The sequence below is a fragment of the Copadichromis virginalis genome, linkage group LG22 (assembly GCF_057382275.1).
Source record: "Copadichromis virginalis isolate Kocher_CV1m ecotype Utaka linkage group LG22, C_Virginalis_male_GT1.1, whole genome shotgun sequence".
NCBI classification, from domain to species: Eukaryota; Metazoa; Chordata; class Actinopteri; order Cichliformes; family Cichlidae; genus Copadichromis; species Copadichromis virginalis.
Window position 1 is genome coordinate 16,713,532 of NC_140638.1, and position 25,397 is coordinate 16,738,928.

Consider the following 25,397-nt stretch of genomic DNA (forward strand, 5'->3'; position numbering starts at 1 on the left):
CTGAAACATCAACTCTTACACAACCACACAGCATAACAGAAAACTTCCTGTGCACAGTGACACATATCCTTGGTTTTTCCTGCCCCTGCTTTGCTCCACTGATTTCATTTGCAGTTTACTTCATCTCGCAGCTAGCTACAGCTAAAACAGTCAGTACTCTCCTCTGCTCTCTTCCCTCTCTCTCACACACCATGTCAAAACTGTCTGTGGGAGTATTTCCACATGAGCTGTCAGTAACCATTGTTTCAGGGAGTCTCTAGGACACAACTCGTACCAGGACAAGAGTCAGGGCTCATTCCTCCCCTCCTCCATTCTTTTCCTTCCTCTCCCGTCCTGAACTGCTGAGTTGGCCTGATTCAACCACCGACTCGTGGCCCACATGTTTAGAGAACGGGGGATGGTGGTTGGGAGAAGTGGGCAGCGTCTTCTCACGGTGTGTGTTTTTGTTCTGCTCATAAGATCAAATGAAGAGGAGGGCTTTTTCCTAAAACCTTTGTGGGAATTTATTGGTGTTTGGGTGCTGACTGCATCCCCAAATGGGCTCAAAAAGTAAACCACGTTTATGAGACTTCAAGTTTGTCCTTTGCAAGATTATATTAAAAGATGCACAAGTGCCATTTGAGAACCTCTCACATCCTGTGTGACAAATACACAGCTGCTAAAAAAAGTGTTGCATCCACTATAACTTAAATATTGCTAAAGCTCCCTCTGTTAAATCATGGACAGGCCTTAGCTAAGACACCTTGATTAGAGGTTAATTGGGGTTTACTTTGATGCACGTTGCAGGGGCCACTGTCAGGCTCTGGTGATTTGTGATGGCCAATCATAAAAGGCTTCAAGCACAATTGTAGCCAATCAAATCGTGACTTTGAATGTTATGGCTGAATAACAGCCAGAGTCGCAGGGGCATGACAGCTTGTCTCATTGTTATAGCCTCATGACCTATATAAGACAATGTACTGTATTTTAACTACCTAAAAATCACACACACGCTCACATACCCCTTTAACAACCAGATGTGAGTAAAATATAAGTAATATATGATATAAGATAGAAATAAATTATACAAAAAAAATATCAATTATAGAATCTGTTGGGGCTAAACAACAAACAAGAGTGTTTTCCCTCACCAGGGACAACAAAAAAGGTTCAAACTCAGAAATCCAGCCCCCCCTTTTCCACTTAAAACAAACAACGAAATGGCCTCTTAATTCATCAGTGTGGCGTGGCCACATGGGAATACAAGAAAAGTACACAACCCTAAAGAAACACTGCACTCCCTCTCAGCGGAACCAGCTCCAACCACTGTAAGCGTAGAGAGGAAAAACAAAACTACACAACACATGAAATGTGCTGTGACACAAAAATGACTACAGGCGTGATCTTTACAGTGTGCATAAGACACACTGGTGACTGTGTGCATGTTAAGTGTGTGCATGCTCTGTTAGCTTCACATTTACTGACACCACTGTTAGTGAGGTTCAATAACCAAACACCAGAAACTTACAAAAATAATAAACAGGGACCCCTCAGTCCTCCCATATGTTTGGTGGATTTAGCGCTGTATGATTTTGGCCTCGGGGACCTCACCAGGGTCATCAAATTAGGAAAATAAAGTTACTTTGCTCCACAGTTGGATCTGAAAGACGAGTCTACATGTTTAGTGCATCTGCAAGATACCTATAAATTTTATAGCGAGGTGTTAAGTGCAGTCTACTTGTTTATCACATTCATGTTAGCCATGCTACTACTGGTCACCACAGAACCGTTTCTGTAGCCAGGACACAGCTAACTTGGAGTTAGCTGAGCGACTCTGCCCGTGGGGAGTGTGTTTCTGTGGCTGAGCTCTCGAGAAGCATAGTCAGTCCCTCCCTTTGTAATTATGGACTCCCAAAATAACTCTTTGCAGAGGCTAAACTAGGTTGATGTTGTGCTAGCTAGCAAACACTTCTTATAGCTCAAGATGTCACGAAGCCTTGAAATGCGCAGTAGCTTTAACTTTAATGTTCAAATTTGAAATGAATCCAAAAGCTTTTCACCAGGTGCAGAAAACAGAACAAATATAAACTACACTGAAGCCACGTCCAGGGTTTTGAGCTGATAATTGCACCGCAGACTGCCGCATACACTTAGAGCCATCTTGCACGCTTTGATGATGGGATTTCCTCAAAAAGGACAAATCCTTTGCTCAAGCTTGCAGCTGTGTTCATAACATTCACATGTGTGAATGAGTGTGCGTTTTCCACTGCTGCACACATACACAGCAGCACTCTCAGAGCATGCCTGGCCTTGTCCTTCAGTAGAGCTGTAATTAAGGAGGAACTGCAGCGAGCTGTCTCTGCACCAAACCAGCGACTCCTCCCTTGAAAACCCACTAACACCCACCCAGCGGCCATATTCCCCGCTCTCTCCAACCCCAAATCTTCACCCTCTTCCCTCACGGTTCGGTCCAAACTTTGCCTGGGAATTTTCCACTGCATTCTTGTACTTGACCACTCTCGGTCTGTCTCTGTCCTGGCTGAAGGAACTCATCATCATCATCATCCATCATTTAGGTCTGATCCATTGCTGGAGATAAGGCTGACGGATGTAACTGTTATAGAGGGACTAGTTTGACATTTTGGAGACTACAGATGTTTGCCATCCTGCTCAGAGATCAAACTCAAACCCACATATACTATCTGTCTGTATGGCACACCTGAACCTCCCTTCAACCAGGTGTAGCAGTCAGGAATGGAGGGGAAAAAAGGAAAAACGAGTACGTGCATGTGTAGGGAAACACAAGTTAAAGCTACTTTGCCAACTGTGACAGACATGTTGACAACTGTAAACCGGTCATGAATGTTTCCCAAACACACACTTCCTTTGCTCCTAATTTGTTGGTATTAAATGTGAAATTTGCCATCACTCACCTCTGTCCGCTTCGTCAACGCCAAACACATCATTAGGTTGGGTACTGAAAGCAGCACGTTTAGGGTACCGACTGAATTACGTTGGCATTTCTGAATACAGAGTCCCACAAAAATCAATCTGTGCTAAATTTAGGTATCAGAGCCAAACCATGCATAGTCACTTCTGTAAGGTGTTGAATGAAAACAAATGCACAGGGCAACTGGCAGCAGCGGGGAGCAGAAAATAAAATAAAATGTAGTACTTTTACTCATTCGAGTGTAGTATCATAGTGTATTTTTCCATATGCTCCCCTCCCCCCCCCAAAAAAGACCAAGATACTATCTGTTCGGTTGGCATGAGTCACAATTGCCTGAAAGAATTTGTATAAGAGTCAGGCTGAAAGCACAAAAACAAAGCTGTTGAAATGATTCTTAAAACAGCTCCCAAACAAACACAAACGGAGAACAGAAACCCACATACAGTTGGGATATTCAAAGTCACACATGTGACAGGATCTCATTCCACTTCCCGGCCATAAACCAGGGGAAAGGACAAGCTCGTTTATGCTCTTTGAAGGTTCATGCTGCTGGTAGTGACTTGGGAAGTTGTTTGTTTGTCTCCGAAGGACCGGCTATGTTCATGACATTCATCACATTTCCAGAGCCCGGCTCTCTAGAGCTTTAAGTGCATGCAGGATGAATTCAATTTCAGAGGCCCTGAGTTTTTCTTAAAAAACAAAAAAAACTGAGTAGACATAACAGACACTCTGTTGAGGTGTGATGGGATTTTTAAATTGAGACCAGCTGTGTATGGAGTTCATTTTCACCCATATGAAGAACTGCAAATCAGCTGTGTCCTCGAGGAAATGTGCCTGTCAGAGAGAGTAAAACATCTGATCGATTTTCCTTTTCGGACAAGTTGACAAAAAGAGCAATGCTGACTCCAGACTTTTCAAAGGCAAAATAAAAAAATCAATTAAAATGCCCGTCGTAAGTGGCAAGCAGATGTTCGGGATGGGTGCCCTGACACAGACGCTCTCCCACAATGTCTGGAAACTTCATCGCGGGAGAGCGGAGGTGCAGTTCAAAGTGAGGTCGTAAACCAAAATGAAAACAGAGACTTAGCAAACACAAACACGAATACAGCTTTGACAAATGCAACAACCCTTGAACGTTTCATTAAAAAAACCAGGACTTTCCCTCCCAGGTCTTGAGAACACAGCGAAGCGCTGCGTGGTGACTGTCGATCACGTAGGAAAGTATGCATTCGACAATAAGAAGTGCTTTTGTTACGGGTCAAGCGCAAGCCTGGCCTCTGGTGCAGTCATCATAAAATGATGCACTTCCTGACTGGCTGCATGGTTAACATTGTTGTGCTGTCGCTTTAGTGCATTCTCACATGCACATCCATCTCTTTTTTCCTGCCAGCTGAGACGATTTACAGCGTCATGCAAGCTGGTTTGCCGTGGCTCTGTTGTCCACCCATCAGTAATGGCTATTGCCGCTCTGTCCTGATCCTGGCAGGAAGCAGGGATCTTAATCACACTTTAACTATAGCTAGCATTGTCTGAAGACACAGAAAAAGGCCACACACAGGTTTTCTTGTGACGCCCACACATACACAAGAACTACACACGGTTTTATGGCACAGACCCCCCCCCCCCAGTAGAGGCAAGGCTTCATATTTCTGACAGTGACTGATCCATGAAACCTTTTCCCATACTGCTGCCCTCTGAATGTCACACAGATGTGACATCAAAGTATCTGTTTAAAGCTTTCAAAAAGCACTAATAAAAAGTCTTTTTGTCCAGTACCGTTGTTAAAATTAAAGCTAAAAAGCTTTTAATCTTTTTCACATTTTCCTAAAAATTGCTAATTTCTGTTGGTTCAGATTGGAAGAAGAGGACAAGAGCCAGACCACAGGATAGAGGTGGACTCGACCTGCCCGGCTGTCTCTCCTTCCTTCCCCCTTTCCTGCATGTTTGTGTCTTACTGTCAGGGCGACTCCCCACTGTCTGCTGTGGTTTTCTCCCCTCTTTGCCCTTGACGACTGAGTCATGTTTAAGCGCCAACATGAAAAGAATGAGGACTGGCTGGAGCTACCTTAAGTAAAATACTTGAACACATACCAAGATGATCAGATACTATAGTTTTGCTGCCATACGTGCAGAAACTGCACTTTTACATCTGTTCTGAGGACAAGAGCAAGCAAAAGAGAGGAGAATTGTAACAAAGAACAAGACAAGGGAAGAAAGAAAAAACAGATTAAATGACAACCACTCTTTCCTCTTTAGAGCCATATGCAGTGTGTCGGGTTGTTATTTCACAGCAGCCCCTTTCACTGAACCTTCATCGCAGAGCCAGAGGCTGCTCTGTGGTGCCAAACACAAAGGGACGAGGTACTTAAGGTTCCAGCACAATAGACGATACTGAAAGTCATTCTTAATGACACCACAAATGGAGTCACAAAAGCACACTAAAGGCCGAGCAATGAGGCAGTGCCTTTGCATGACCAAAATAGATGTGCTGGAATGAGGAAAAAGATGGTTTCGGGCCATCGAGGGAGTTCACTGGAATGAGAGTTATTAATCCACCGAGCGGCATCTGAAATGCAACTGAGCACAGAAGATGAAACTGAAAAAAAGAAAAGAAAGAAAAGCTGCACTGGCAGGAATAAATGCTGAATTATCTACACTAATCAAAACATCCACTCTAATCTGGTGTCTTTAGGGCTAAATCAGCTTAAAGAGGCATCCTGGAAAACACAGCCAACGCCAATTACTGAGGGGACTCTCTCCCTCTCTTGCCCACATGGATCAAAGGCTGTGAACGGGGACATGTGGACAAAAGTACACACGTGCATGCACGTGTTCTCAGAAGCCCTTTGGCCATGGTGTGAGAATCAGAATCAGAATACTTTATTGATCCCTGGGGGAAATTATTTGTGGCCAGATGTGCTGACAGGATCTCTGCAGTTGACCAAAACAGCAGCACAGAGCCTGTAAGGATCACTGCACAGGCAGTGGCTCTAAAAATGTAGAAAAGCTACTATAAAGACCCGCATTGAGGAATCTTTACAGTAACTGGTTTGGAACAAGTTTACTTTTGGGATGCAATTGAGAACCTCATTTCAGAAAATATATGCAGATGAGGCCCAACATATAGACCTTTTTTTTTTTTTTAAATGCAATGTTCTGCTGGGAAAATGTACCAAACTGGTGCTACAGACCAAGCACGCCATGCTACAGAAAGACTAGCCTTCCCAGAAGGACAATGCCTCATGCAAACTGCAAAAACGTCTCAACAAATACAAGAACGAGACCAAAGTGATGACTCAATGGCCAAACTCCACCAATTGCAGCGAAATAAGCGCACTCCACAGTTCCATCATGTCCCTGGCACCACACAGGACCAGGATAATCCCAGTGCCAGACACCACAGCAGGACCCGCAATGACCTGCGTCTATGCCTCAATGAGGTAGAGCAGTTTTGGCTCAATGAGGGGATCCCACACAAGACTAGGCAGGTGGTTTACGAAAGAAGAAAAGGCTATCAAGGTGATTACTGTATTTACTTTGTTCTTCTATTGTCGTAATCCTGTACTGCTGTACTTGTGTGAAGCACTTTGATGTACCTTGGTCTTTTTAAATGTGCTACAGAAATAAAATTGAAACTGATGTAATGTTCGGTAATAATAAATGAGACTTGAGACAAAAAAAAATCACGATAAGAAATTCGTCTCCATGGTAATATTTAAGCATTTATGTCATCAACACGAAGGCATAAACCACCTTTTAGCACAACAACATTTTTTCCTTCTTACGGTAAATTCTGCCTAATATCTTCTCTTTGATAAGTGTTTCTGTAATTTCACAACGGAAATTTAATAATTTTCTATCACATGAAAAACTGAGGCAGGGTAAGTGAGGAGGGGACGTGTATGCGGGTTGCTGAGTGTGGTTTTAGTTTGAGCAGAGCTCCTGCTCTTTGTCACAGTGACTCCAGAGTGGGAAAGGTCAGGGCTGGTTTGGTTAAGGTCAAACCTGTGGGCCTCACCCATATCACCAACATCCCCATGATTCCCACACTCAGGCTTACTTTGGCTGCAAGTATATGTGGAGGCAATAACAAAATCATCCCTGATTTACTAGGGGGGAATCCCTTCAGTCTTGTTTGGAAAGATCATTTCCTTCTAACTAACTCACCCTGGACCTTTCCATCACATGTTTTCCACTGCTTGGCTTGGCTGGCCTGGTTGCCGTTGTGATGGTCCTCAATATCATTTAGCCACTCCTCCAAAGACGATCTCATCCTGGTGGACGCTCACCCAAACTGTCGTGACAGGTGGACTCGAATGTAGTCTGTTTGTTCTGCAGACTGAAAAAGCAGCCGAATAGCTCGCCCAGTTATTCATTAAGTACTTCACAATTAAAATATCTGCAGAACATGTGTGCCTCTTTTACGTGTGCAACCCTATCTGCCTCAAATAGAAGTGAAATTAGTAGCAAACACTGCATGGTGTGTGCACCAGATACCACAAAACACATTGTTGTGACAAAGACTCCTCCTTTGATTCATCTGTGATTCATTTCAAAAGTCTTATTCTGGGATGAAAGAAAGTCGATTTTTCAACCTCCCATATGTTCCTCCCCCATCCTCACAATTTGGATGTCAACAGTTTGCAATGAACAGAAGCACCTGATTAAAGTGACTCTTATGCTAAAACAATTAATAACCCTTCCACTCAAGCAATTTCAGCAGGCGGCATTGGTTCTTCCTGTTACTATGTAACTTTACTGCATGACAGCTCTGTAGTTGTGTTAGGAGAAAAAAGTAAATAAAAGGTCATCTGCGGGAAATCTGCAAAGTGGAGACATTCAGAAATATATATTTTCCTTTTTTCTTTGCTCTCCAAGCAACTGTGCAGTCCAAGCTGTTGTGTAACAGCCTCGGTCTGGATGTCTGCACAGCTCAGCTGAAACTGGCACAGCTGCTGATACAGTCCACCGCTTTTTCTATTTGTGCTGTGGTGCCACATCTTTCTTTAGTTTGGCCGATATTGGTATCTGATCGCAGTTTTCACAGGTGGGGAGAGCAGCTGGGTTGCCGGAGCTGTAAACGCCCAGCACGCTCAGACACAACCTTGGATCTATTTATTTAAACTTTCAGCCCTTTGCCAAAAAGGGGTCTCTTGTCACTGTTGAAAGTTTAGTCTGTGTGCAGGCCACTGGCATAGTCTACAAAAACAACTGCAGCCCCCCCCCGCCACCACCACCCTCCCCAAAAAACAGCCCTTTAAAAACAGGAATGTGCTTTGCTTGGATAGACGCAGATTGTGTCTGCCATGGTGTAAGTGCAGGTACAGTTTCAATATAATTCAACATGCATGTCCTCGTTTGAGCCCCGCTTGTAATCCAGTGTACACAAATCATTAAAGACCTTCATCACGATTATTAGAGTCATTACTGTAGTGTGGGAAATTAGTAGCTGTGCACCACTACCTGCAAGACGGCGCTGAAGCCTGTCAGCTCTCAAAGCTTTTCAGCACATTAAAAGCCTTCATGTGCAGTTCCTGTTATACTCCAGAGACAGCTTGGATAGATTCAGTCCAATGTTGTGTCGACCAACAGGGGTCAGTTAATATTTCTGTTAATTTATGGGGAACTTATTACACTCATTTTCAACTCCACATTTTACATTCTTAGACTCTGTTAGAGTAATTTTGTGTGATTCATAGCGCACTGCTCTTCGGCGCAGCCCAGGCGGTTTTAGCTCCTTTGTCTTCTTTTAGAGCAGAGGTGTCAAACTTGAGGCCCAGGGGCCAGAATTGGCCCAACAAAGACCCCAAAGCTTTGGAAAATGTGAAGGAGGGCATAACTTTTGAACGATTACTTGCATTTTCAGGAGTTTTACATCATTTCCTACTGATAAGGACTTCTCACGTTGCCTTTCATACATGACCAAATAAACCGTTAAATGACAGAAAAGTTCCAGTTTTTTTCCCCCCCACCATCTACTAAAGATTTCTTAAAAACATAAAAAAGGTCATTTTCTGCTAACTAACAAAAATTGCCCAATCTGGGCAAAGAGTTGTGCTTCTAGATTTCTTTCATTTACTACCAGCAACAGATGGTTACAACACACTGTTGTAAAAGCAGTTCTTTTTCTTATATAAGATGTGTCTGGGATTAAATGTGCAGTTAAACTTCTAAACAGTGACAGAACAGGGAGGTTTCACTGGCTCACTTAAGAATAAAGTGGGCTGTATGTAGCCCACAATGTAAAACGAGTTTGGCTGACCACAAATGGAACACTGAAGGAAGACAGAGCTGTGTGCTGAGATGATCATAGCAGGACGACCTCCTTTCTTTTGCATTTGGAGCAGTCTGAAGCCTGAGCTTGGGAACTATATGCCAAGATTATTTGAAACTTTTGCTATATTGCAACCATACAACTAATGACAAAGAATAGTGAAAAGCATATGAATAGATCCACTTTAATAGAAGAAAAATAAATAGAAGCTGGTGAAATGCTGACATCAGTGTAAAGAGTGTTCCCCTCTTAGGCTTATCTATATCTTAATTTGCATTGTTTTGAGACAGAATATGAATGGGCAGTTAGTACTTCTGCAGTTTCCCTAGATAAGCGCACCATAAACATCTGACAATACGTCAGACGTGCTGGAACACTGTAGGAGTTACTGACGTATTAAACTGGAAAGCAAAAGCTGAGAAAACAAGAGTGTACAGGAGTCACTGTATGCATTGCCCCCAAAATGAGATCCCAATTTAGAGTCATTAGTTGGCAACACAACAAACTGCTCACACACTGGAGAGAAGCAGAACAACTCCACATACAGAACTCCTCCAACTCTTATCTTCTCATGTGTCCTATTCTCTCCCCCCCCCCCCAACTTGTTTGCCTCTATTCTTTGCGCATGGCAAGTATTTAAGAGTCTACCCTGCCAGACAACGACAGCAATCAAAATCACCTTCTGTAAACTCAAAAACGGACATCAAAGATATCTCAGTTCACTCCACAATGTTAACAATTATCTTCTCTTTGCTATGATTAAATACAAGCACCCTGTAATGAGAGGCTACTTGGACAAAAACCACAAAGTGTAACCCTGTACTCTGCAGGTGAAGTTTTACCACTTTAAAAAAAAAAAAAAAAAAAAAAGCTGCCATCAGCACCTACGGGCGGTAACTGGTACCATCAGCATCACCACAAAACTGTGGCACGTGCTGAAGCAGTTTTACCAACAATGGAAATGTAAGCCTGGCAGGGGAGTATCAGGTAGATGAAAGAGACATGGGCACATTCAAAATACCCACTGTTAAATGGAGCAACACTGAAAAGGTACATGCCCATACACAAGCACAGACAGATGACCAGTCACGTGTTGGAAGGGAGGGTCTGTCTGAGCAATGAAGTACAAAGATTGAGTTATTAATCATAAACCCTTTAGACCAAAACAACATTGGTATGTCAGGGCACCATTTAATGTTTTTCCCCTCCCTAAAGCTTTCAAAGTTTTTCATTATAAACTGCATCTATGAAACAGCTACACATACCATCCAGTGCTGTAACTTTTTTAATTCTATAATTAAGATTTTATTTTCATGTCTAGATCAATATGAAAGCCACGGCTGGTTGAGGTTAAACACAATCCCCCTGCTGTGACTGGATGGTGAGTCACACTGTTTTAATGAGTGTGTGAAGCCTTTCCTTTCATCTGAGCAGACAGAAGTAATGTGGCGACACCACTGATGACCCGCACTAACAGGCTGGTACTGACTGATACAGTCCACACACACTTTCCCATGCCACTACACTGGTCACAGGGGCATCTTCTCTCAGGCACAAGGTACTCACACTATCATAAACACACAACTCTTTGTCCAGCACTTAACAATAGACTATACAAAGACCAGTGTTACAATTTCATTTGTGAAAAGTCGAGTGATGTAAATTTCAACATCAGACACTGAATGCGGGGAAGGCTCTGTGCAAAGGTAGAGGTATGTTCTAGTCTGGTATGAGCACAAATGCACTTCTTCATAGGAGACTCCAGGTAGTTTAGAAAGTAGAACAACTACATGGTCATGACATCCACATCGCCAAGAGAATCCCAGCGACGGGGCCCATTTACACTTTCCATTCTCCTGCGTGTGAACGGCAACGGATGACAAAAGTGACATCATACCCGTTGGCACGAGTTGCTCTTTGCCGTTTTTTCGCCCAGTTGTGCATCTCTAAATTTTTCCAACAGATGAGCTTAAGCCAAGACTGTCAGCATGTCCACCTGTGCAGGTATTTCTATTACACAGGCACTCCCAGATTCCCCATGGAGGGAGATTTCTGCAACTTTGAGACAAAAGCGCCTTAAAAGCAAGTATAAATGGATGAAGCGTCATCACTGGTGTCCAAAGCAACCACTGCAGCGAGCATAAATGAGCCATAAGGATGCTCTGACTGTTTCAACATCAGTCACAACAATGCAAATTCCTCTAAACCACATCAGCAGTTCACCACCACAATAGCACTAAATACGCCCCCTCCCACAATAAGAGCAGCCAAATCTCTATCAGCAAAGACTCCTCTGTCCTTCTGGTGTTTGAGGGAATTTCCCCTTTGTATTAAATGCTCTGGAAGAAGCCAGCAAGGGGGAATATTCATGAGAATCAAATGCATCACCAGAGGAATATAGACACTGAGATAAGCAGCAGGACAGTGAGAAGTAATGCACGACGTGTCAGCTAAACCACAAGGACACAAGTTATGGCTTTCAGGTGTTACACTTACGCGACCTGACTGGTCGAATCAGCCTTTATTTTTAAGTCAAACATTACTGCAGGATGACTTATGAGCCAACTTACAGTTAGTTGGTTTTGGTCTGGCCATTTAATCTCTCGAGGCGGTGACTCACACTCCGATTGGGCCTCTCAAATATCTCAACCTGGTTTCTTGCTGGAAATCTGTGGATATCTTTTTGTTTTTTGAACCACTGGTTGACAATTAAAACAAAACCCTGGAGTGAACCCGTTCATTACACAACCGAGCGAGGGACATTCCAAGGAGGATTGTGGGTATGAATAGTGAATGGTAATAGATTCATTTGTATGCTCGATGACTGGCTGGCAGCAGTCGAGACCCTCTCCAAAGTTGGGATCAGCGAGAGAGTGCGCGAGAGAGACTAGGAGTTGGTTCCCATTCAGAGTGCCGTGGTGTTGTGTTTGAACAAATACATCAGCACATGCACACACACAAACTGAGAGAGCCCGGTAAGGAGTCTCTCTTTTCATGCAGATCTTTTGTCTCTCAGTAATGTCTGGTATGCCGGGATACAGGCCTTTGCTCAATGACCTGATTTCTATGGGACTGCCGAGACACTGGTCTGTGTGCGTGTGTGTATTTTTCGTGTGCGCGCGAGTGTGTTTTCATATGCCTGCGAGGGCTTCCTCTGGATCAGGCACAGGACTTACCAAGGCAGACAGAGGCAGACTGAAACTTATCCAGCTAATAAGAGAGCCGGAAACACAAAAGCACATATACAGACACACACAGAAGGCCTGGCATGAAGTAAACAAAAAGCCCTCATAATTGGACCAGGAAATATTCAGGGGGGGAAACTTGATTCTAGTCAGCACCATAATTGCAGCCCAAGACACAGTTAATGCAACAGTTGATAGTTTGGTAGGTTTACCAGTTGGAAGACATTTGGAAAGAAATATTTAAACTAGTATTAAAGACGTAATCTGCGGGGGATAAAGAGGCGAAGGAAATCGCACAGTGTAGATCAGCTTACCTTGTCTCTGTATGAAGATCCTGAGGAGCGGGTGAGCGGTTGACACCGCCTTGACGAAGTTGTCGTCGTTGTTGATCGGGAGCAGGTCGCCGTGAACGTCGGCGTAACCAATCATCACTTCCATGTTGGCGATGCGGTGGATATGCAGGATGAGTTTGTAGAACTCCTCAAACTTGCCGGGCTTGACCCGATCCACCGAGAACCGGCGAAACTCTGCCCCATACTGAGAAGAAAAAAAAAAAAAAAAGGAATAATCAAAAGAGGAGCTGTGAGAGGGACAACCAAACAGGATGAGGAAACTGGGATTCTGACTGTTCCACATAAAAGTCACAGGGTGGAAGTTCACCGAGCATGTGGTTGTGACCTTAAGTAACATAAAGCACCAAGAAAGGAAGGTTTTTTTTTCCTGAAGCAGTAAACAAACTGAACAGCTGTGATTCTCTGCAACTTTAAATACCGCAAGAGGAGCGTAACTTTCCAAACAACTGGATTACACAACATGAAACCTTCAGGAAATATAGGACAAAAATACTTTCAGTAGGAGTTAGCTGACGACTGATATCTCTGTGCTAAAGCTACAACTAAAACTGCTTACATCAGCAATCTGAAGGTGTGAAAATCCCTCTACAGTCACCTGTAAATCTCAGCCCGAGTCTTGTTTATATAACGTGTACAAAAAGCTAATAAAGCTCTCCCTGTTCCCCTTTTCTCCGGGTTTTATGCTAAGCTATGGTGTCTGCAGCTTTGTATGAAACTGACAAATCTCAAAGTTTTGTTATCAAGCTTCTGGCAAAGAAATGAATGAGTGCATTTGCCAGAATGCATAAACAATCCAGTGATTAATAACTCAGATACTTAAAACTTCTTAATCATGAGAATAAGGTTACTTTCAGCTTCTCTCTTATTAACCAGGGGTCACCAGGCAGCTGTGCAATTTTGATTTATCTTTTTAATATCAGAGGCCTGTCTTGTAAATAGTAGATTAACTGGTTCCTGTCTTTTCTATGCTTTTTCTACCCAAGTGCTTTCTAACATACATAAGTGCCTTGAGGGAATGTATAAATAACACCAAATTGAATTAACACACATTGACACTCCGCTGCATGTGTTGGGGTTCGGTATCTTGCCCAATGATATTTTGTTATGGATTGAACCCTCACAGTGATGATTCATTGGTCGGTGAATTACTCTTTGAAAGAATATCAAAACTTAACAACTGTTTTCTTCAAAGATCCAATGTTGATGGGTTTATTGTAACTTTTTTCATTGGTGCAGATGCTTTTAAACTGTTGTCATTTGTGTTGCCTTTTGTAATTGATTTCACTCTTTAGGCTTAAACAACTACACTTCAAGGATAATGTCCTAGGAATCACTCCTAAGACCTCTGAATAAAGCAATATTCATTCTGTGTCTCTAAATTTGCAGTACTTTGAGCGCATTACAACATGAAGACTCCAGATAATCTCAAAGGACTCAGATGATGTAGCCAACAGAAAAATAAATACAAAAGCTGCAAACTTCTAACTCTCAGTGGTCCCCATCTTGCATACATAGTGGATTGGAAGAGAAGAACCAATTTTTGTCACTAAGAGAAAGTTCCAGGGGAAAGATGCACTCCTCAGAAGGAATTATGCATAATTTCCAAAACAAACTAGGAAAAAAGGAGAAAAGTCAGCACCAGACTTCACACTGAATTTGGATGAAATGAATTTGATTAAAATAAATCACCAAACAGCAGCATTGGTATAAAAAAAAAAAAAAAAAAAAAAAAAAAATCCATCCCATTCACCTTATTTGTACCGTTTTAATGACTATTCTATGCCTTGTATATAAAACTAAACTACACTCCGGAGAGTCAACATTCACAGAGGTCTAGATACTTACCCTAAAACATTTGCAGGACCTAGCTCAAGTAGCTTTTCAGATTTGAAAACAAGACAAAAGTAAACCCACCTCAACTTCATCAAAATACTTGGAGGGAAAAAAAAAAAAAAAAGAGAAGAAGAAGAAGAAACTAACAACATTAGGGTCATGAAAGTTTGCACAATTGCTATAAGAGGTCTTTCTTTTCCCCAGAATATTTTCAGCCACATCTGAGATGGTCAGCTGTGAAGCATCTGAAGCGCCAACATGGAAGGACCCACAAGTACATTTGCAGCCCCTCACTTCACGCGTGTTGATGTTCACAATTCTGAGACATCATCTCAGTCTTTATACAAAGCCAGGCTGACATTTACTAGATGGCCTTCATATACTGAGCACACCAGTCTTCTAGTTTACTTATCTGCAAGAAGCTGAATGAGCACATTCCCTAAAACCCAGTCCCTTTACATCTGTGCCTGCTGTTGGGATCTTCCTACACTGGCTAAAATTATAACCGGATAAGATGCATCGGGGTCTGGGTGGTTCTCCATCTCAGCTAAATCATTTCCTGGGGGAAACGCTGTAGCTTTACGTGCGACTCTGCACATCAAGATCGTATCACCGAGAAAACAAATTTCAGCCGCGCACTGCCTGAAAACACCAGGAAATGGAAAGCAGGTCCCTATACAATAGCAGAATTCAGGTAGCTATGCATGACAGTAGCAGGCAGCCACTCCTCCCACCCACTATTTATACACAAAAGCACAGACTTGAACGACTGGGCTTCAGCTTTTCCTGGGTAGGCCACTGTATCGCCAACGAGAGCGTGCCTGAGGGTCACGACAAGGTCATCATGTGACTGAGACAAGCACACAAAGGCGCGACTGAGGCGCTGAAGCACGGTACAATAATCTACAACAACAGACAGCAGCAGTGGCAGCACCGGGGTCTGAATCAGAGTAGTAATTTGTAGACTAAGGCGCTGTTTGTTACTGTAATCATCAGCTCACAGCTGAGGGAAGCTGACAGCAGAGGAGAAGAGTGGGGAGATGATCAGGGAGCAGGAGGAGGAGGGAGAAGAGGAAAACTGCTGACATAGGAGAGCAGCAGAATACTGACTGGAAAGAAGAAGAGGAGCTGGGGGGGGGATACATTAACCAGCTCTGTAATTAGAAGATGACACATAAATTTAAGCGGCGGTGTGTGAGGAGACTTAGGGGGATACCGGGTGTAATTTGTTGCCAGGCTGACTCAAGGCAGCGGGAAAGGCAAATGTGTGAGGCTGCATTTTGAAAACCTGCCACCCACCTTCAGCTCATAAACCTCAGCCCGTATTACAATGACACAACAAGCAGACAAGCAGGTTCGTCAGAGTGAAGTAGGTGCTGTTAGCGTCGAGGAAAGTGAATCCGAGGCGCGCATATACTGTAATCAACTCTGAAAGACACATACGCTACGCTCCACATCATAATTATACTTGTGCGTATCACTATCCTCTGAACGCGACTGCTCTCTTAGTGCAGCACGTGATCAGTCTGAAAAAAGAAATCTGTTTGAACCAGCAGAACCCGGCCCTCAGGTATGAGCAAGTCTGAACATGGCGCGATTAATCACGGGCCTCAGTGCTAAACCTCGACTCTTAGAGCACACCACTACAAACATGACATCACTTGCTCCGCTGGCCTACTGCTGCAGAGTGACGTCCGACAGGCTGAAACATGTCTGGAGCCTTTTAACTGACACACTGAAGAAAATGGAAGATAACCGACTTCTTGTCTCTGGCCAACGCTGGCTCTTTTCTTACCTAATATTCGGTAAGTCGGGGAAACTCACCTCAGAAACTGCCTACAGGCTCCCAGGATTTTAAAAGACGACTAAGTATTTAATAAAGGAGAACCACAGGACCCCACTCCACTCAACCCCCTACATCTCCTAAAACACTCTGATAAGAGCTTGATGTGAGTGAAACCAGCAAATCCTGGCTGAGGCCTCAGTGACAGGCAGCCAGACACCTCCAGTGTTAGCCCTGATAAGCTTATCACAGAAACAGATTCCTCTCGAAGGAAAAAACAAAACAAAACAAAAAAAACAAAAAACAAAAAACACATGAACCAGTAAGAACCAGTCACACAACAGCAATCAATCACATATGTAACACTCTTGACACTTCTGGAAATCTGAATGTACCTCAGCATTTCTGCAGCGTCTTCATAACAGACATTTTTCTCTAGAGCCTTATTTGGCATACGATTATTAAAAAGGGAGTGCACCTAAAGGCCATGTTTGCTTCTGCTTAACAAATGAATTATTTAGACTTTTTTTGGTTTAAAGAAAGTAATCGCATAACAAAAATGAATGCGCAAATGTTCAACTGCACCCAAAGACACTCAAAAGCTACTTTTGGGGGCTTCCTTATTCACAAAAAGGTCACCACAGCGACCAGTTGCACGCGTTTGACTTGGGAGATTTTGTGTCCCTCGGTTGCAACCAAAGAAGCGTCTCCTTCTGCAATCGAAGCGGCATCTTTCTCCTATCAGAGTTTGTTTCAAGTCACACAAAAACCACGTACTGAGAGAGAACTCCATGTTTAATAAAGCGGCTGTAGGAACCAACAGTAACTGTTACAACTTTACATTAACTACGCAGAAGGAATGAAAACCTGTTTGTCACGGCACAAGTTTGCACAACTATATAAAAACAAAACAAAAGTGAATACGAGGATGATTCGAGTCGGTAAATAAGCCGTTTGGCTTTGGATATTACCATGAACCATAGTTGTTGTTATGGAAACATTTGTATCTAATGAGAAGGTAGGAAGTCCGTATACATTTTATTGTGTATTTTTTTGTTTTGTTGGCGTTTACATAAGAAGGTAAGTCTTGATGAGTGTTACACAATTTATGAGTCCCAAACCTCATCGATGGGTCTTGTTTATTTCTGTGTATTTCTTAAAAATGTAACAATTTTTACTCATTAAAGTAAAGTATTAGGTTACATTTACAGCACGCTTTTAGTGCCAGTGTTGGCAGTCTGGAAAATCTCATTTTACAGGAAAAAAAAACAAAAACAAGATAAAATGGTAAATGGGCTGCATTTATGATAACTTTATCTTATTGGATAAAACAAACACTGACAAAGTTTAACTTTGAGGACATAATCTGCAGTTTGAAAATGGTGATAGATTGCATTACATATTACTGCAAAACTTTAAAACTGTAATAATATTGTAATGTGCCCTTAGTATTGTGAGGATATCATATTATTTACTACTAAATGATGAACTGAATTACGTGTAGCTGATCCTGCTCCTCTGTGCCTTCAGAGGCCCAGACTGTGGCAGAGCTATGTAACAGATAAGATTTCCCTTTACAGGTATTCAAATGTCCTCAACTGTCAGTGTGCTATTTCTCTCCAAATAATCAGCTTTTGTTTCATTAACACGCTTGATTTCTTCACTGAGGGAGATGAGGGAACATGAGGGACGGGGGTTAGAGCTCCCAACACACCCCAAACGGATCAAAACAAAACAAAACCTGACGAAGTAGAACAAAATGTGAAACCACTTAAAGTGACGTGACGGAGAGGGATGAGTCACATCTGATCCAAAAGTGGAAACGTGTGACGTGGTGGCATGACGGTGTGCCGTGGTGACGCCGGTGGACCTGTCTGTTCTAGCCACAGAGCTCCTGGCGTGCCAGTCCCACCCACAAACAATCTGCGGCAGCCACGGAGTGACCACTCCTGTCTCTGTGGAACAAACCCTGCAGCAAAAGAAATGGCAAAACAACAAAAAGAACACAAAACCCACCTACACACACAAACACTACTCGCCTTTTTGGCCGTTTTTGTGTGAGTACATGCGCACCCACCTGTCACCATCAGAGCATCTGTGCTCCATCTGTCCACCACCCCACTGAAACTGGGCGGCCAAAAGGTGGAAACAACTCAGGAGTGAATGAGTCACCTTCTGCACCACTTGCCCATCTCTCAATCTAACCCTCAGGTGTGAACACATGCGAATACTGCATTATCTCACAAATAAATCAGAAACACTGGATTAGAATGCAGGTCACCAGCAATCATTGTGGGGTTCACAAGTGATGAGTGTCAGCTGGTAGTTCTTCACAGAGCCCACACAAACAGTCACTTGTGTATCGAAAAAACAAAACAAAAATAAAACTCTTCCTCTGCAGTATAAACTAAAATAAGAGCCGCATAACTCATGTGGATGTATTGTGTACGTGTTGAGATGAAAAGCTTCATAAATCAGGGCACTCCATTGAGACATAACACTTGAAATCTTGGCAATCCACTTGATGTTTTTGTGTGTCCATTAGTCTGTCAGCGTTTAAAAAAAATGATCCAAAACAAAGAGCTAGGCTGATACTGTGTAGCAAGAACACAAAAACTCAGTGCAACTAATGCAACGTCTGACTTTAACAGGTGGAAACTTTGTTGCTGTAGGAAATCTGGAGAGCTAGGTGCTTCAAAAACAACCCCATTACCCACCTACCCAGCCCCCCTCCATCAACCACCCACAGCAGCATCGGGAAAGAAAGAGTCAAATAAGCAAAATCTGGATAGGAAGTAAGAAGCAAACAATCACTGCAAATGAGAGAAACATCCAGAACCTGCAACTTTCCCCGCACAACTCACGGGGGAAAAGCGGAAATAGTTATGTGGCGTAGGCTGCACACCGTCCGACCAGCTCCGGCTCCGTGACGGGACAGCCATGTGAACATTTATCATGATTATTATTATTTTAATCCCCCCAAAATCCTATCCACCCACACCACCACCAAGCAGGGCTTTCAAGTTTCCACTCACCTTGCTTTTCACTTCCACAGCGTTGCAGTTAGGATTTCGCAGAGGTTGCGACTTATTAAAGCTCCGATTCATTTTTTTCCCGTTTGAAGGAAAAAAAAAAAAAGAAAAAAAGTTCAGTCGCCTTTGCCCACAGAGAGAGGGGCTCTGGTCCCGGGCTTTCTGCTCTAAAAAAATTCTCCCTGTTCGCTTCTTCCACAGAACTTCGTGTTTCTTTCACCTCCCCGACTTCTTTTTTCTTTTCTCAGTGCGCTCCGACAGACATGAGGGAGGACTTCACGAGAGAGCAGGAGGTGTGCGACTCGCCGCGTTGACTTGAGGAGTGTGAGTTAAGTTTTGAAAATGACATCAGCCCTCTTTAAAAAAAACGGGATTCTGGGATGCATTCACGTACCGCACGAAATCCCCAACTCCCTCAGTCGGGATCTATTTGTATCCTTGCTGTAGTCAGTAAAGGCTGAGTAAATAACAGCTACTACTGATAATGGATTAAGGTTTAAAAATGTATGCTATCGCAAAACAAACAAACAAAACACACACACAAATATTTATAACAATAACAACTTGATATGTATTATGTCCTGTTAATAAAAATATCATATTAAATCAGCCGTGTTTAGTCGTCTTTTGATGCATATGAAGAAAAAAAATAATGAAACCAAAATATATATATATTTAAAAGTAAGCATTTAAAAATATAGATGTAAAAAGTAAGCAGACTTCCTCTAACCCCGCCTTCTCCAATTTATAGCCTAATATATTCAGGGTAAAAAAAAGTGGTCTTTCCGGTTAGTTCGTGCATTTCCAGAATCTGTGAAGGCAGCACTGAGCACGCTGGACCTCCGAGACACCAGAGGACGCGATTTTCTAAACATTTTTTAAAAAGGTCTGTAGCTAAATGATTGAATTCATTGATCCAAACAAGGTGGTGTAAGCCCACAAACCCTGTGGTGTGGAACAAGTATCTTTTAATATAACCCCCCCAGTTCAGTTTGCAATCATTACCTCTGTAAGTGAAGGTGAAGTGTGAGCCACTGGGAACTCAAACACATAAAAACACCATAGTGTGAAGAAAACAGCCACATATCTTTATATTTAACCATCTGCTGTAGCTTTCTCAATTTTTCAGATACATAACAGGTGAAGATTTACTTGCATTTTTACATTGTCCTCATAATATGGAGTTAAATATGGCCTATGATGCCTTTAAGTCTTATTTTTGTGATCTTTTACAGACCACAAAACCATCTTTTTATCCAGGTTACACGGGATTTGTAATAAAACCTGCCACCCAACTTGGGTGGCCAAGAGGAAGCTATTCTTCTGTCAGCAGAGAGCTTCAAAGTGCACCAGGTAAACATCTCTAATTGCCCCTGGAACGTGATAATCTCACACCCCCTCCTTTGTGAGGTATAGGCATCCTGAGCCATTCAACCTGAACAAAAAACCTCACAGCGTAAGAACCAGCTGATCGGGAATATTCATTTTCAGCTGGGTTAATTAGGATCCATGACCGCAATCCTGCTTGACAGCATTCCTGGGCCCCTGAAGCTGGCTGTGCACAACAGCTGCAGGCTGCTACCCTCTCAGTAGCTCAAAGTGCTGCTGGTTTACTCTCTTCAGGAATGTGTTGACTGCTTACAAACAGAGCCCAAACCCAGGTTTCACTGCGATCCTGCAGCACAGACTCTGCAATGCTCCCTATGTGACTGCATGCAGGGATAGTTACGCTGTAGTAGATTTAGTGAGTAAATGTTTATCAACTGTAGTCAGAACTACATCTGATGGGTGCCCACAATCAAGTTAGGACTATGGTTACATTGACATTTGGTTATTAGCAGAAGAGACAGTGATTTTTGATGTGTTTCTACAACATCTGATGCTGTCATATTTGCTGTTAGTTAATAATTAATGAAATATTGTGAGGTAAATGTGGTGGTGCTCTATATAACTAGCTTTATGAAAACGAGTAGTCAAGCGTATTGCGCCCACTAACGGCCGATGTGTGGTATTGTTTTAATGACTTTAACAGTGCAACAGTTACAGGGTCTGCATATGTTTTAACTGAATTATGGTGGAAAAATACAGACCTTCCTCTACATAAAGTTAAATCTTTTGCAGTTGTAACCATCTGGGCCTGAATCATCACAGGTGATTGTCATAAACCTACCATAAGGAAAGATGGATATATGTTTTTGTTGTGTGTCAATCAGAAGAATTAATTTCCCTGTTCCCTGGTTGCCAAAACTTGGAAGAACATCCATTCATTTCCTTAATTAGCATCTGAATCAGAATACTTTAATAATCTCAGAGGAAATTATGTGGTCACAGTTGATCCAATAAGAACTAACTAACTAAACTAAATAGAATACAATATATTACAAAGTTACAAAATATAACAAAATCGCTGTAATAAATACATATAGCTCTAATCATAAATATCCCTGTATATTACACTAAATTACATATATATGGGTGACACTGAGGTGCCCCCTTTGTTATATTACAGTTTTTTCTGATTGCTTAAGCACATTTTTTGTAACTATTGGCTAATTTTGCAAAACTCTTCACACAAATAAGAAAACCTGTCACCCAATCATCAAAACATTGTAGTTCTCTTGCAAAAGCGAACACAGCTAGATTAACTCTTCACACCTTTGTAAAAATGGTGTTTCCGTATCAAACAGTACACACAAGCCATCATCTACTAAGCACACAATTCACCAACTACACACTGATGGTATGAATGAAAAACACATCTGGCTTTTGCTTTCTCTGTGCACAAGGTAGGCCATGTCAGTTTGAGCTCATACTTCTGTTATAGATCCATCCAGTGCTACAAATCTTAGTGCAAAGTGACTGTACTTACCGATTCTCATTTCGAAATGTCCTAATGATGCTTGCCACAGTGTAGCGGCTCAGTTTAGGCTGAACACGTTGGCCAGCTTCCCTCAGGGTCATCCCATGGTTGATGACATGGTCCACTATTGTAGCTCTGGTGTCATCAGTTATTCTGTTTCTTACCCTTCCTCTTTCCTCTCCTCGTCCTCTTCTTGCTCCTCCACGTCCTCTTCCTCCAACTTCTTCACCTCCACGTCCTCTCCCTCGGCCTCCTCTGATTCTCACTCTTCTCACTCTTACTGCTCCTTCCATTGTACTCCACATAGACAGCTTACCTGTGGCCTGTTCATAGTGCTTAGGCTGATTGCAAAGTGGACTAATTATCTAAAACAGTTTTCACATGTGAAAGTGTGCCAGACAGTTGGCAAATTAGTGTTAATGATAGCCATACATGTGTATACTTTTGCTAGGAGTGTGTTGGAAATTTGGTAATTGAGTGTTGTGCAGTGAATTGTGCCTACAGTTTTGCAAAGTGTGTGTTACAAAATTGCAAACTGAGTGCAAAGCAGTTTTTGTGCTTTTAGTTTTGCAAACTCAGTGAGTGGTTTTGCTATAAGTCTGAATAGTTTTAGAAATTGTGCTACAGGAATCACAGTTAGGGTTTAAGCATTCAGAAAAAACTGTAATTGGAACTTTTCTTTGTAGACGATGTGATTTTAAGTGCGTGCAACTATTGCAGTGTGCACTTGTGTAGATGGAGGAGTTATACATAGTGATGGCCATAGGAAGAAATGACTTCCTGTGTCATTCAGTGGTGCATTTGGGCAACGCGCTCCTGTCTGACCAACAAACCATGGACTCGATGAGAGTTTATTGTCCAGTATTGTCTCTATCTTGGACAACAACCACCTTGAGTCCAGCTCCATCCCTACAACGCTACTGGTCTTGTCTGTTGTCATCCACGACACTCAACCTGCTGCTCCAGCATGCAACCACTGGTGTCCTAGGGAAAAAAGCAGAGCACATCTTGGTCAGGTTGCTGATCTGCTGCAGGCCGCTTGGAAGAACAATCTAACACAAGTAAAAATGACACGGTCTGAAGGTTTAGGGATGTTGTCTTGCCACGAACTATTGTGGATGCTGTCAGTGAAGGTATGCTTTCAATCTTTCTGTTTGTCATCAACATTACACAAAAAGTAAATGTCATGAAACTTCATTGAGCAGTAGTGGAGCATGTGCAAAGGAAGATCTCACTAAATTTTAGTGTTGGCCCACATTGCCTCTTTAAAACTGCAGTATAGTGTATTGGCGTTGGCAGGGGGAAACCGTTTTAGTTTTCTGTGCAACTAAAGTATCTTGGCTTAAAGATATTTATTTTCTTCTTGTCTCAAAAGCCAGGCAATCAATTAGGAGAGAAAGAGACAAAGGGGGATATACATTTACTTTAATCAGCTATCTTGCAGCAAAGCCATTTACATGATTTTGCTTTTTCTGCAGATGGTGGGACAACATCCAGACTTTCTTTTAAATATAAAACTTTATGCAACATCAAACAGAATGAGTTTTTTTTAAAACATAGATTTTCATCTCACATATTTGATGATTTAAAAAGAATTCTGTATGTGTCATCAAGGAAACAAAACAAAGCCATAACTCATAAAGAAGCTTCAATCACTAGTATGTTCTTTGAAATGGAAGTTACAAGGCTTTCATGATCAATGAGGATTGCAAGGCAAACATATAAATTTACTCTGGACGTGAATAAAAATACAATGAAACCACATCAAAGGTGCTGACTACACACAAGTAATCGATCAGCTCGATACAGACAAAACCAACTAGGATGTTGGCTAGTTGCCATCCAATACTCTATTCAGAATGAGTCTAAATCTATTAAAGTTATCTCAAAACACGACAAAGGGGTCTGCTACTGCTTTGGGGCTGATCGGCAGTGAGATGAGTCTATATACCAACAAACAGCAGTGTGCAGAGGCCCCGAGCCATCCCTTATTTCTTTATATTTTGATGGGAAAATAGGAAATGTGTGCAGTGATTTATTTAAACTCGTGTAAATGGAAATATAGTGTATAAGTGGAAAACCGAGTTTGCATTCTAACAAGCTTGAAAGTCAGCCTGAACTTTTTTTGACAGGCTTTCTAGTAATTTCTTTAATAAAGCTCCAGGAATAGTTATCCAGGCTTCTTGAAGGACATTCAAAGTTCTTCTTTGGATTTTGGGTGTCATCTGTTATGTTTCTTGTCAAGATGATCCCACACTGCTTCAATAATGTTGAGCTCTGGGGAGGCCAATTCATGGTTGGTAGTGTTATATTGTGTGCTTGTCTGTCCAGTTGTGCTTTTATGGCATTGGCAGTGTGTTTTGGATCATTGTCATGCTGAAAAATGAAGCCCTTACCAACCAGACACTTGCCAGATGGGTTGCATCGCAGATTAAAATCTCACTGGACTTTTCTGTGTTCATAATCCCCCCCCAAAAAAGATCTCCAACACCACTGGCTGAAATGCAGCACCAAATGATGACAGAGCCTCCACCATGTTTTAGAGATGGTTGCAGACCTCTCTCCTGACATCCTTAATATATAATGACAATGATTTGAACCAAAAATATAAAATTTGGATTAATTAGTCCATAAAACCTGTTGCCACTGATGAACACAATGCAGTTCATCCCACTGATTCATGTCAGTGATAAGTGGCTTGGAATATTTTGGAAGAAAAATGGCTCAAGGCTTTTGTAAGGTCCTGTATGTTAACCAGATTTTTGATACAATAAGCAAGTGGCTGTAATGGTGACAGTGAAATATTGAATCTTCATTGTGTTTATGGTTGATTTAATTGCATATTCTTCTTTTTAGTGAACAGAACAACATGGATATATGACAGCACGTGGATTTCCAATGGAATGTTGGGATATTGATTTTTTTTACTCTGAGATAGTTCCCCATATGGCCACCAGAGGGCAGACCACACCCACATAAGATACATACAGCAAGCACTTGGGGGATGGGATCAGTCACATAGAGAGCTGACACAACAGTTACAACGCATGTTATTCGCCCCCCAAACAAATTATATGGTTGTTTGATATAGGCAAAATGCGGTTTTACTTCAGATACTTGCTGTAAGAGTGACCAAAGCCAAATATTA

At 42.2% G+C, this 25,397-nt stretch overlaps 1 protein-coding gene across 1 annotated transcript in view; it reads right to left on the reverse strand.

Annotated features, from left to right (window-relative positions):
* pard6gb (par-6 family cell polarity regulator gamma b) overlaps window positions 1-19,728 on the reverse strand; it is a 34,589-nt gene extending 14,861 nt beyond the window's left edge. The window contains exons 1-2 of the mRNA XM_085445631.1: window positions 19,393-19,728; window positions 12,703-12,925 (exon numbers count right to left, since the gene is read on the reverse strand). Coding sequence (XP_085301757.1) covers window positions 12,703-12,925; window positions 19,393-19,464 — 295 coding nt within the window. The 5' untranslated portion in view covers window positions 19,465-19,728. The remainder of the gene's footprint in view (window positions 1-12,702; window positions 12,926-19,392) is intronic.
* Between the last annotated feature and the right edge of the window lie 5,669 nt (window positions 19,729-25,397).